Here is a 12500-nt window from a genome sequence, read left to right on the forward strand (position 1 = left end):
TTCCTGCATGATCCCTGCAAAAAACTCAATGGCCCTCTTACTTGCTTACTCCTCTTTTTTTTGCAAATTCATGAATATACATTTTAAAAAGTATTGCACCTTTTTATAAAATGCACATATACCAACATTTCCACAGGGGTGACTGGTACGGTATGACACTAAACCTAGGATTTGACAGCAGGATAACAATGTTAGTCTGGGAGACAAATAAATGTGTACATCACACTTTTCAATAACGCCTTAAAGGTGCTGACCTGTGACAGGTCAAGGCCCATGTACAGCCCATGTGGAATTTCCTTACCCACATGTTATCTTGGGCATATAATATGCAACATTATCTACATATCAGAGATCTGATCTGTAATGTAGTGATCCAGATATTTTGTTTTATTACAGACATCCAAATATTGTCCAGACAGACAAGTCTGGAAAACAAAGATATTGTCCCATTTTGTCCAACATATCAAAACAGCACACATGTTAGCATTATATCACATGCCCGTCATATTTCACCTCAGAACATATATTCAATAGCTAATGATAGATTTGATATACAAAGCATGCTTAGCTCCAGTCAAGGCCTCATTGTCTTCAGTGTACATGTAACAGCTGTGCTGCTACAACCTTGTTACTCTTTGATACAGTGGAATTAACTGGAACAGGTCTTGTCTTGGAACAGGTCTACTAATTCACATGTACTGTGTGGTGTAACAGCAGACACGTTTCAACACATCAATTACAGGATGCATAACATCATTGACAGGATGTATATATGTAGATGTACAGTAAGTACTTAACTGGTACATTTTATTTTAATGGGTTTATTCCACTGTATCAAAAGAGTAATAAATGTGTACCAACACAGTTGATACATGTACTACAGTATGTAGGGCAATGGCAGACATGTTCCAAGACACCAATGACACAACATACATGTAATATGTAATTGTAAGTACTTAACTGGTACACTTCATTTTAATGGGTTTATGCCACTGTATCAAAGAGCAATAAGTGTGTACCAACACAGTTGATATATGTACTATGTAGTGAATTAGTAGACCTGTTCCAAGACATCGAAGACATAACATACATGTCATGTGTACATGTAAGTAATTAACTGGTACACTTAATAGGTTTATTCCACTGTATCAAAGAGTAACAAGGTTGTAGCAGCACAGCTGTTACATGTACTGAAGACAATGAGGCCTTGACTGGAGCTAAGAATGCTTTGTATATCAAATCTATCATGACCAGATTTACCCCATCCAGCAGGTCTCCGGTCAGCTCTTTGCCTCTGATGAAAATTTAGGCAAATTGGCAAAGTTTTGTAAAAGCACTCAGTATTACAATGTAACAACTATATGTAGGTACCCACAAATACACAATGCAAGTACAATGATAGTACCTGATAGTACATGTTGTTACACAGGTTGTACCACTGTACCTAATTAGGTAGGTACACTGTAACAGCGACACATTAAAATAAAGTGTTACCAATATCTGTAAGCTATATTCAGTGATCAACACTTTTCACTCTATTTTAGTGTCTCTGCTCTCTCATTCTAATTGCACAATGACTTGAGATGGCCTCAGGGTCACGGGCATTTATTTGGAGAAAGTGTGATGATTTTCCCTGATAATGAACTTGGTGGATACAATTACTTCTACTTGTGTGAATATTCATCAAATAACATACTGAGTCTGTATGTGGGTGTGTGTTTCACAGCTAAACAAATATATTTGTTTTACAATTTCTATTATCACAAAGTTTCAGCCAACTAAAATTGGTTTCCTAATTTTCGTCTTCAAACTGTCTCTCTCCAGCAGTCTGGTACATAAAAGGTGTTATGGGCTGATTTCAAAAACAACACAAAGTATAATTTCAAAGACAAAGTATAGATCATGTGGATGTGGTGCACCCTGATGTGTTATATTACTACATTGGCAAAGTTGTTTGTGGAAAGTCCTCAGCCAATAGCACAAGGCATGTACTGTTCAGTAACCTACAGTATGTACAACCTGTTTAGCACCAATTAGTGTATGACTTTTTAAAATGTGTTAGAGTTAGAGATCATTATAGCATCTCTCAGCTTTAGAAGTGTTGTTGCTTCAATCCCCAGAACACAGGCACAGACACTTTAATATTCACTTCCTTGTCAATGTTTATTTTTTACTTGCTGTAATTGAGCTGTGAATGCACAGTATCACCATTTGGAGGTGTAGAATAAACCTGTTGTTTTGTGATTTAATGTTTGATTTATAAACGTGAACTGTAAGTGCAAAAACATTTTATTATTTCTGTATAAAGGAGACTAGATTAGACTAATGACATTGGTGGATTAACAAAATTGTGTTTTCCCTTAAATAGATCAGTATATATACAGTATATATGAATATATGTTTTCTACCCTAATGGATCTTCTGGTGGTGGTGGTTCTTAGAGGATTTTTTTAAAGGCATATTTTTTACATGAACAAAAGATCTGAGCAAGTGTTGTGGGGTGTGTGTGTATGTGTGTGTGTGTGTGTGTGTGTGTGTGTATGTGTGTGTGTGTATGCACATGAAATTCAAAGTGTAAGACTTTGTTTACAATACTGTGATGTCTTGTCAAGTTTTGAGAGGTTTTATTCTATGCAGTTAATGCTGCATGCTGCATCATTAATTTACCTATATGTGTTGTGTTTCTTTATTTATTTTAGATGTAAAACGGCTTTGACTGTTCTATTGCTTTGGTGGATTAGCGCATGCACAAATGCACAGGCAAGCTCTTATCTTCCTCAACACATTACTGTTTAGCTGCTGTCCGCATCGCTAGATGGCTGGTTGGGCCTTGCTTTTTTACAGCTCAGGGAACAGTCTGACACAGTTTTAGCTGCTACCCTTATATTTAGATTAAAGTAGAGAAAGGTGGAAAAAAAGAAAAGACGGAAGCAAGAGCTTAAAATGGCTCCACCTCCCTCCTTCCTTCCTCCAGTCTCCCTATGCTAAACTTCTAGAATGTTCCTTTTGTTGCTACACCACCACTGGCAGAGATGGCATAAGTGGCGGTCCTAATGTGCAAATGAAAGCTAAAATAATTTAAACTAAAATTGTGAGCGCTCATGTCGCCCCGGGAAGATGCCGCCCTGGGCTGCCGGCTGCCCATTTTGCCCGTATGAGAAACTGCCCCTGGATGGCATCATTCCAGTAGATGTGGAATCAAACACCACGTGCCTGTATGAGCCTCCTGGTCTGGAGATAGATGGTGAGGTTGTGCTGACAGTCCTCAGAATGTGTCACTGCTGCAATCACAAACATCAAGGCTGTCCAAGGCATGATGTCATTTGAGCTTTTGGGCTGTGACCTCCAGCTATTCGGTATAATGTGCCCCACGTGTCTGACTCTATATTGGACTCTGTAGACACAAGTGTAATAGGCTGCACATATCAGTGGAGGGTCTAGACAACAACTGAGCCTATTAAAAAATCTTTCATCCAATTATTTGGGATTCTGCCTATTTGATTATTCATTTCAACATGCACCCCCCCACACACACACACACACATACACACAGACACACACACTGGACCATGTACAGTGCAATGTGTTATTTTTCGTTTTTATTGATTTCAACTGGTGGCACAACAATGTGAATCACAATCAGGAGAAAATTGGCAGCCTGTGGTTTCTGAAAAGAAAATCAGCAGAATCATTTCACTCTCTATACTGTAGTTTTTACAGTTTATCTCAGGTGCTGTGGTACATTTCCAATCATCCTGATCATTTTCAAAACTGTAAGTGCACTTCTTAAAGCAATTAGTAAACAGCACCACTAACTGGATTAACTATAAATGCCTAAAACTAGACGATACAAATCATGAAATAAATCATGATGAACATATAATAGAATATTGTTGTCAGATATAGTGTCACTATTATGGGATTGACATGTTGAAAATGATCGAGCAGGAAAAGTATGTAATGCACAAGGGACAAAGTAATAAAAAAAGGCTGAAAACAGGCAGATATAAAAAAGTTTTGAATATTTTTAATTCAGAAAAAACAGCCTGTTCTAGAGTTACACAGTCAAAAGACTGGCAGAGTCAAAGAGACAGAGGCAATAACATTTATTGACTCATTCAAAAGGCCAATTTGGGTTGGTGTGGGAGTTGGGATTTCACTTCGACTAGGGTATGGGTTGGGGAAAAGTGGGTGTTGCCTAGGAGACCAAGTTGTGGCAAAAGCATTGAGGAAGTGACTCTGCAAGTGTGTGTGTGTGTGTGTGTGTGTGTGTGTGTGTGTGTGTGTGTGTGTGTGCCTCTCCCCCACAAGACAGCAGATTGGATCGAGAAATGTTGTCAGATTCCTCTTCACGAGTGTTAACACTGCATTCTCATGGGATGTGCCAACTTTTTTTCCCTTCTCTGTGTTTTTCCTTTCCCTTCTGTCTGTCTCTTGCTCTCTTTCATTCGGAGAGCTCTAGACAAGCGCTTGGAGGATTGGCCTTTGACATGTCTCTGCTCACTAAACAGGACTGGCAATCAGAGAAATTGCAGTGAACAGCAAGAAAACACGAACATAGCAGAGGTTAATAAAACTGCACACGGAATTCCGAGGAAGGAGAGTCTGGTAAACAAGCCTAAGCTTCCAGGAGAAAACAGCTTGTTCTGCAGTACTGATGCTCACCATCACCATACTACCAGTCAAAAGTTTGGGGTCACTCAGACATTTCCATTCCACTCCATAGAATATAGAATACCAGATGAGATCAGTTGTATTGTTTTTTTTTTTTTATTAGGGCAGCAGTTTTCAGATTACATTATGTGCTTGCATAATTGCAAAAGGGTTCTCCACTGTACTAGAAAGAAATGGCTGATCTTTAATGCAATATCTACATTGCCCATTATCAGAGCCGGACAGTAACGGAGTACATTTACTTGAGTACAGTACTTGAGTACAATTCTGAGGGATCTGTACTTTACTCGAGTATCATTTTTGGGGAGTACTCATGACTTTACTCAAGTACATTTGAGAGGCAAAGCACTGTGGCAGTAGTAATGCAATATTTAGAAAATGTACTCTTGATACTCGTGTACTTTTAAAAACAAGTACTTCAGTACTTTTACTTAAGTAGACATCTGACTGTTGTACTTTTACTTGTACTTGAGTAAAATTTGCAAAGGGTATCTGTACTTTTACTCAAGTAATGAAGCTTTGTACTCTGTCCGCCTCTGCCCATTATCAGCAATTATTCATCCAATGTTCCAAGGACACATTCTGTTTACTAATCTGATTTCATTCATTTCTAACTGAGAAAACATTGGAGCATGCATTGCATGTATAGTGCACTAATGTTCATTTCATGTTCTCTTTTCTTTATACAGTGTTAGCAAGACCTTGCAGGGGTAGCAGTGTTCATTAGGATTGTGGTGGGATGACAGTACTAAGTTAATTCCTCTTAGTAATGTGGTTATTAAAGGATGTATGTCTTCAAAGTTGACTTGTCCTATGACCAGTCTGTTACACAAATATGTTACAGAATTACTTGAAGAAACTTGAAGTCTACATGTTTTGCTATTTTGTCAAGCTAAAAGAGAAAAGTATTTCAACTTTACAACATGATGGGGCTTTATCAGATATAGACATTTTCCCTGGGGTTATGTTATCAGTGCCAGTATAATTGGACGCACAATAGAAAAAAATAAAAATGGCCTTGTTAGTGAACAATGAGAAACCAAACAATTAACCTTACTGTGAAGTCTTTGAGCTCTCTTAACCCCCACTAGGTTTTTCAATTAAGCAGGTGTGTGTGTGTGTGTGTGTGTGAGTGAGAGAGAGAGAGAGAGAGAGAGAGAGTGTGTGTGTGTGTGTGTGAGTGAGTGAGAGAGAGAGAGAGAGAGAGAGAGTCCGTGTGTGTGCGTGTGTGTATTTGTGTGGGCTCCACACCTCAGTGTTATGACAATCGTTATCCCTTCTGTGTGGGCCACACGTTTTTAACAGATCTTAGCTCCGCAGACATACATTGTACTTTTGCACGTGCAATTATAGATATTTTTCAATAATCAAATTTGCGACGTATTTAGCCTAACTGCCACATACATAGCACTGCTATTAATTATCTGAGTTTACTTTAATCACGGAGGGTTGTTGATGTTTTCTTGAAGGTAAAGGCTCACCTGGCAACCCCCCCAGGGAACTGCTGCAGCAGTGAAGGCGGGAGACTCGCGCTGTTTGTTGAGTACAGGCAACAAAGAGTAAAGAGCGAGCGAGCAAGCGAGCAAGCAAACGTTCAGTAGTCAGAGCAATCGGCAGTTACAGGCACAGGAAGAGCAAGAGAGGGAGAGAGCGCAGAGAAGAAGAGTCAAGGCTTCCTACTCAGCGCACTGATATCTCAACTCGCAGTGGTTTCGGAAAGGTGTCCATCAACCCCTCTCTGCCTGCTGAAAAAATGATTCCAAAAATCGTCCTGTTTGGTTTGCTGGTCTGCGGCAGCCAAGGTAAGAAGAAGTACTTACCTTATGCTCCATATGGGATAAGTTAAGATTTGGATTCCTCTCAATCTTATCGTTTTGGGAAACTGGTGATGGAGAGAAGGAACTGGACACAGAGGATGGGAAGATTAAAACAGAGAACTGTGCGACCGGTAGTGTTTTGCAGTTCACGCACGTCCTTTTGCAAAGAAATGCAGTTTCGCTAAAGGCACATCTCAGTTGGCATGTGGGTATGGTGCGGGTATCCGATGCCCTTAAAAGCAGCATTATTGCGTGGTCATAATTAGGCATAGGCTACATACATCAGTGAGGTAGATATCATATGGGTTGCATTAGTACAGCTATTTCTGTGACAATATGAGGAGAAACTATGGATAATCAGTCGTTATTGTATTTCATGAATAGTTTATACAAAACACTGATTACCAGGAGTCGTTTTTCAGCATACAATGAATCCATAGCCTATCTATGTATTTTTCTACTAAGCAATTTCACACATAAACTATTTTTGCGTGTAAGTGTGATGTGTCACATAGTTTGAAATATACACAATAAATCACACGCGCTGATTTAACTTGGATGTTTTCCTAAAGCCTAAAAAAAATAGATGCCATATTAGATTATCCATTAAAGCTCTAAATTCACAAGAGCCGCAAGCATCAACCTTCACCTGAACTGTAAAGATCGAAAGTGAGAAACGTCAGTGATAAGTATCAGTGAGGATGTAGGGTACTTCAAATTATAGAATCGTTGTTATGCCACACCGTGACATAGGTTGTACAGCTCTTGCCCTTTTCATGTTTGAAAGGCAGCACTTGACACTTGTGCTGTCTGTCATTTACAAAGAAAGCGCGACTATAGGAGCAGATTATCCCGTGTTTACGTCTACCATCCGCTTTCGCCATGCCCCTAAGACGGTTTTCAACTTTGCTGTCAGTGGAGGGCGAGGAGAGCGCATCTCGATATCCCAAGAGAGCCACGATAGATTTATGCTTTCGCTAACTCTAGTTTATCTTGCTAACAGTAGGTGGGGGTAGAGAGCTTCACAGTTATCCGAGGAGAACCCAGAGCGCATGATGAACACCTCTCCTTCCGTTCACAGAGGCGAAGGATTTTGAACAAATATTACAGTTTTCAGCAAACAATCATAAAGACTAGGCTAATATATAGAGAATCCTACGGAATTCTGAATAGTCACTGAATACCACGACACCACTGACCTGGACTTTAAGTCTCGGACAGTGGTGCTGATTGAAGTCAATAATTAACCTACCGTTTTAACCAGAAGAGAGAGAGGAGTTAGTCATTATGCCTATAGCAGTGGAGTCAGATCTTTCATAGATTGTTCAATACTTATTTTTTTATTTATTTATCTATGCATCAGAAACATATAATGGTTTGAAGTCCTGGATGACTGCCCTGAATGATGTCTTTATCTATGCATAAAAGCAGAGGACCCCCGTCCTCCATAACTTTAATGCATTACATGCTGTATATTCTTTTAGGCTGACCAGGAGTACAGTAATAATGCAGTATAGTAATAGTTATTCATTAAACATTAGCCCAGACTGGCCAGCTTTTCATCTCCACTTAAATAGAGCAGGTTAACATGGTATTATGAGCATAGGTTAGGTGTCTTAAGGTTTGTGTGTGTGTGTGTGTCTGTGTGATAAGAGAGAGAGAGAGAGAGAGAGAGAGAGAGAATATACAATGAGAGCTATGCAGCTGTCATCCATTGAGACTAGAATTACTCAGACAGATCTGGACCCTCTTTCTACAAGAAGACATAGTACACACTACATGTATCCTTCTATACCCAGACACACAACCAGCTACCAATTACTCCAAAGCTAGAACAAATGGAGGCAAACATGAATCTGAAACAAACCATATGGAAGGGAAACAACTGAACCAAAGTTGACCCTTTATTGGAAAAAACGGTTTTAGTCCATATAACTTTCCAACTTGTCTATATCAACATGTTGTTTGTTAGTTTGAATGAAGAACTTGGAGAGGCAGGAATGGTAAGGGATAGCAGTTTCACCTTGTGAAGGAAGACAGAAAGGTGGTGGTAGATCCACCTAGCTTGTCCATATGTCTGGGAATCACAATTCCCTGGTAATGTCTTCTCCTGTAGTCTCACAAAGCTCGACACAACTTTGATAATTACTGAGAGAATACAGCTTGGAGACAATTTTGTTGCCATTGTGCTTTATGTGTGTTATGTTGATGAGAACAAGAATGGATCTCCACATGAAGCCTGACTAGAACTTGACAAAAGCACCAATAATTTGTCCTTAGAATGTGTTGCATGCTAGTAGAACTGTCTCGAGTTGTAATATGCACAATGTGTGTATGCACATACACACACACGCACACGCACACGCACACACCCACACACACACACGCAAACACACACACACACTCAGTACAGTTCAACTATAGGCAATACGCAGTCACACAACCACTGCTACTCATTTAGGCAAATCTGCCGATCTCCCATGGCATCCCAAGGCTTATTTTAAGCATTTTTTTATGCAGTCCCATCTCTACCAGAGCAGCATTACCATGAATAGCCCACTTTTGTAGCTAAAGATTCCTTGAGGCTTTTGTGTGTTTCATTCCGATGTGGCAGGGTGAAGAGGTTCTCAGTGTCGCTCGCTAGAGGGAAGCAGTCAGAGTATTATGTACGAGCCAATCAAAAGACTCCGGTGAGGTATTGTGCGAGTGGTTTTAGATGCATTTCCAAAGGGGGAAAGGGGACAGCCTAGGGGCAGTCGTGGCCTACTGGTTAGGGCTTAGGGCTTCAGGCTTGTAACCGGAGGGTTGCCGGTTCGATCTCCGACCAGTAGGAATGGCTGAAGTGCCCTTGAGCAAGGCACCTCACCCCTCACTGCTCCCCGAGCGCCGTTGTAGCAAGGCAGCTCACTGCTCCGGGTTAGTGTGTGCTTCACCTCTTTGTAAGAGTTTTAATATACCAACCTAAGTTTTATTTATGCCCCTTAGAAATCACTTATGTAGTAACAGGTTCTAGTGCTAGCCATCGTATCACTGTTAGGTGAATCGCATGCAAAATAACTTACCATACACACACACACTCTTATCTTATCTTAAAAATGAATAAATGTAATCTCACCCTACACACATGCACACATAACATCCAAACACCATCCAAACACATACTCATTCCCATTAAAGTATTATAAGCTCTTCACTTCCACTAAACACAATCAGAATGGCCAAAAAGAGTCATTAGCTCACTTTGTGATAAAATTGATTGTATAATATGATTAACTGATCTGGAATGGGCTTCATGCATGCATAAACCCCCAGCCGCTTACAGAAATTGAGCCTCAATCGCGACCCCCCAACCAACTCCAGAATTGATGGCTACAAAAAAAAAATCAATTCTCTGTGTGGGCGGCATGGTGGCATCTGGAAGTCCTCTATCGCTCTCATTCAGCCAGGCACATTCATGCAGAAGCATTTATAACTCCACATCAGTATGTTATCTATGATAAATATATCATACCATACCAACTCTTTCACTCTGTTCACTTGCTTTTTGCATTCTGTACAATGCTTGGGTGGCCTTACTATAGCGTGTCCATGAAGCAAAGTACAAAATTACATTGATTCAAAGTACAAAAGTACATTGATTCAAGGCAATGCTGGTATGATTGGCAGCCAGGGCTGCATGCCTTTAAATAAAGGATGAAAAGAAGGGGATGAGAAGGACAGAGAAGTTCTACCGATAATAGATTATTCTGCCACGTTTATTCTTGTCATATATGTGTCAATAATTCAGTGCTGATAATAAATGCACAGGCTTTAATAAAACATAGCCTACTTGTACTTTGTAAAAATAATGCCTTGAGTGTTGATTGTGTGTGTGTGTGTGTGTGTGTGTAAGCATGCGTGCATGCGTGGGTGAGCGGTCATGAATTACTTAGTTGTGAATATAGATAACCAGGATGGGTTCAAGGTTGTGTATGTCAATGATGCACTGTGAGTGTGTGTGAGTGTGAGTGTGAGTGTGTGTGTGTGTGTGTGTGTGTGTGTGTGTGTGTGTGTGTGTGTGTGTGTGTGTGTGTGTTTACTCAGCCTAGGTCTTGGATCACATAACTGATTCTCTTGACACTCACACCAGACACACATGCCACCCCCACCCTCTCACACACACACACACACACACACACACACACACACACACACACACACAGAGACACACTGAATTGTCAGTGCCATACCTCCACATCCATCTATTTCATTCCCAGTGTGAAATACTAGGTGAAATACTAGCTTGTGCAAAAGAGGTGTTTGAGGCAAATACTGGTTCCAAACATACTTCCTGGTATTAGTCTGGAGGTAATCTAGCACGTCTGGAGGTAACATCAGTGAGCATGGGCCTAAATGAGCACCAGAACTGACTCAGTTCCATGGATCACACTCTGCCATGCCATACCAGGTCTGTATATTAGCCTGGAACAGCATTTTCACATCCATATTTTATATCCTGACACAATAAACACACATGCTTAGACTATCTCTCTCTCTCTCTCTCTCTCTTTCTCAACACAGACATTGGTGTGTCTAAGAAGAGTACATTGGTGACATAAATGTACATGGCAGGAAGGTCATTAAACAGGCGCATGGCCACATCCCTCCCCCTCTCCTCCTCCACCCAGCCCCTGCAGGGGTGGCATGGCCTTCACTGGGCCTCTTTATGAGTGAGAGGGAAAGTGGGAGTTATAGCCCTCCGCTCATAATAACCAGTGTCCGGCAGACACTAATGAGAAGCAACAGTCTCCATCGATTTACCTCAGAGATGGAGAGAGAGAGAGAAAGAGAAGAAGAGAGGGAACGAGAGAGAGCAGTAAAGGGGTTTATGAGGAGAGACAGAAGGCCAGAGAAGGAGGGTAGAAAATGTAGGGAAATCACATGATACCAGCAGCATAGCTCTGGTGTTCACCTCCAGTTGGTTGTTCATAGCAATGTTACACTATGTGCTGAGCTGTTAGCACAATGGTGTTTTAAGCCCCCAACGTTGTCTTCCAGGCAGCGTTGCATGGAAGGCACTAGGGTTAGGCAAGGGTTAGGGTTAAGGCAGAGACGGTTGATAAAGGATCTTTGGTTAAGGTTAGGGTTAGATGCCTTGAAGTCGACGGTAGCAACGCTGCCTTCAAGTCGATGGTGGAGGCTTAAAATACCATCGAGCAAGCTGTTACTGTACCACAACACATGATTCTGAGGTAACTTAAAAACCAAGACATCCATCAGCGCAGAGAGGCCAGTAAGGATCATCCACACACAGCTGCCTTGAAGTAACATGATGTAGGAATTATTCTTTTCGTCAATGTCCATTTGCTCGTTTGGCTGGCACTTTCAGCGAAATCGACTATTACAGGGATTGGTGCCTTGTTCAAGGGCACAACAGTGGCCGCTGGAAATTTACCCTACAACTTTTTCTGGCTACTGCATGCTACCCACTTCCCTAGCCACCACACTACCACCGCCTAGGTGAAAGTTGGGACTTTCAATGTACTGGCTATCTATTTAGCGCTTAGGGGGTACCCAACACCAGCAACAAGGGTCACGCTCCTACCTGTGACAACAACGTTACATAGTGCAACATCAGACATTCTGGACGTGTATGTTAAAGACTCATTCCCCTTAATGTACTGTAAGTTAGCATTGCATCAAAATTAGTTTGAAGCTCTCCAGAACTCAATTGTGTTGCTTCAACTCAAGCTGTGGTTTAAAACGTGTGATAACATCTGCAGAGAGAAAGCCACTTTCACCTGATGGAGGAGGACAGATCAGATGGCCTCCACTAAACAGGTGATTACAACATGGAAGACTCTCTATTAATAGCCTAGTGATGAGAGAGATAGGTTGGACAGAAACTGTTTTTACACTTTTTAAAAATGTGTTGTGTGCAACTAAACCACAAGTGGACATATTTTATGGGAACAGGGTCAGAGATGAGTGGTAAATCCTAGACAGTTGGTCTTTGTCTCAATCTAGATA

The 12500-nt window shown here is 40.9% G+C and overlaps 1 protein-coding gene across 4 annotated transcripts in view; it reads left to right on the forward strand.

The window, feature by feature from the left end:
* The first annotated feature begins 6005 nt into the window (after positions 1-6005).
* Positions 6006-12500, forward strand: part of zgc:152904 (uncharacterized protein LOC767777 homolog) — a 230978-nt gene continuing 224483 nt past the window's right edge. For all 4 annotated transcript variants that reach the window (XR_007196386.1, XM_048268709.1, XM_048268711.1 and 1 more), the window contains exon 1: positions 6006-6476. Coding sequence is in view for 3 of the 4 variants with exons in the window: in XM_048268709.1 (XP_048124666.1) it covers positions 6428-6476 (49 nt within the window). In the remaining variant the exon portion in view is untranslated. The remainder of the gene's footprint in view (positions 6477-12500) is intronic.

Source organism: Alosa alosa, chromosome 17, assembly GCF_017589495.1.
Source record: "Alosa alosa isolate M-15738 ecotype Scorff River chromosome 17, AALO_Geno_1.1, whole genome shotgun sequence".
Classification (NCBI taxonomy): Eukaryota; Metazoa; Chordata; class Actinopteri; order Clupeiformes; family Clupeidae; genus Alosa; species Alosa alosa.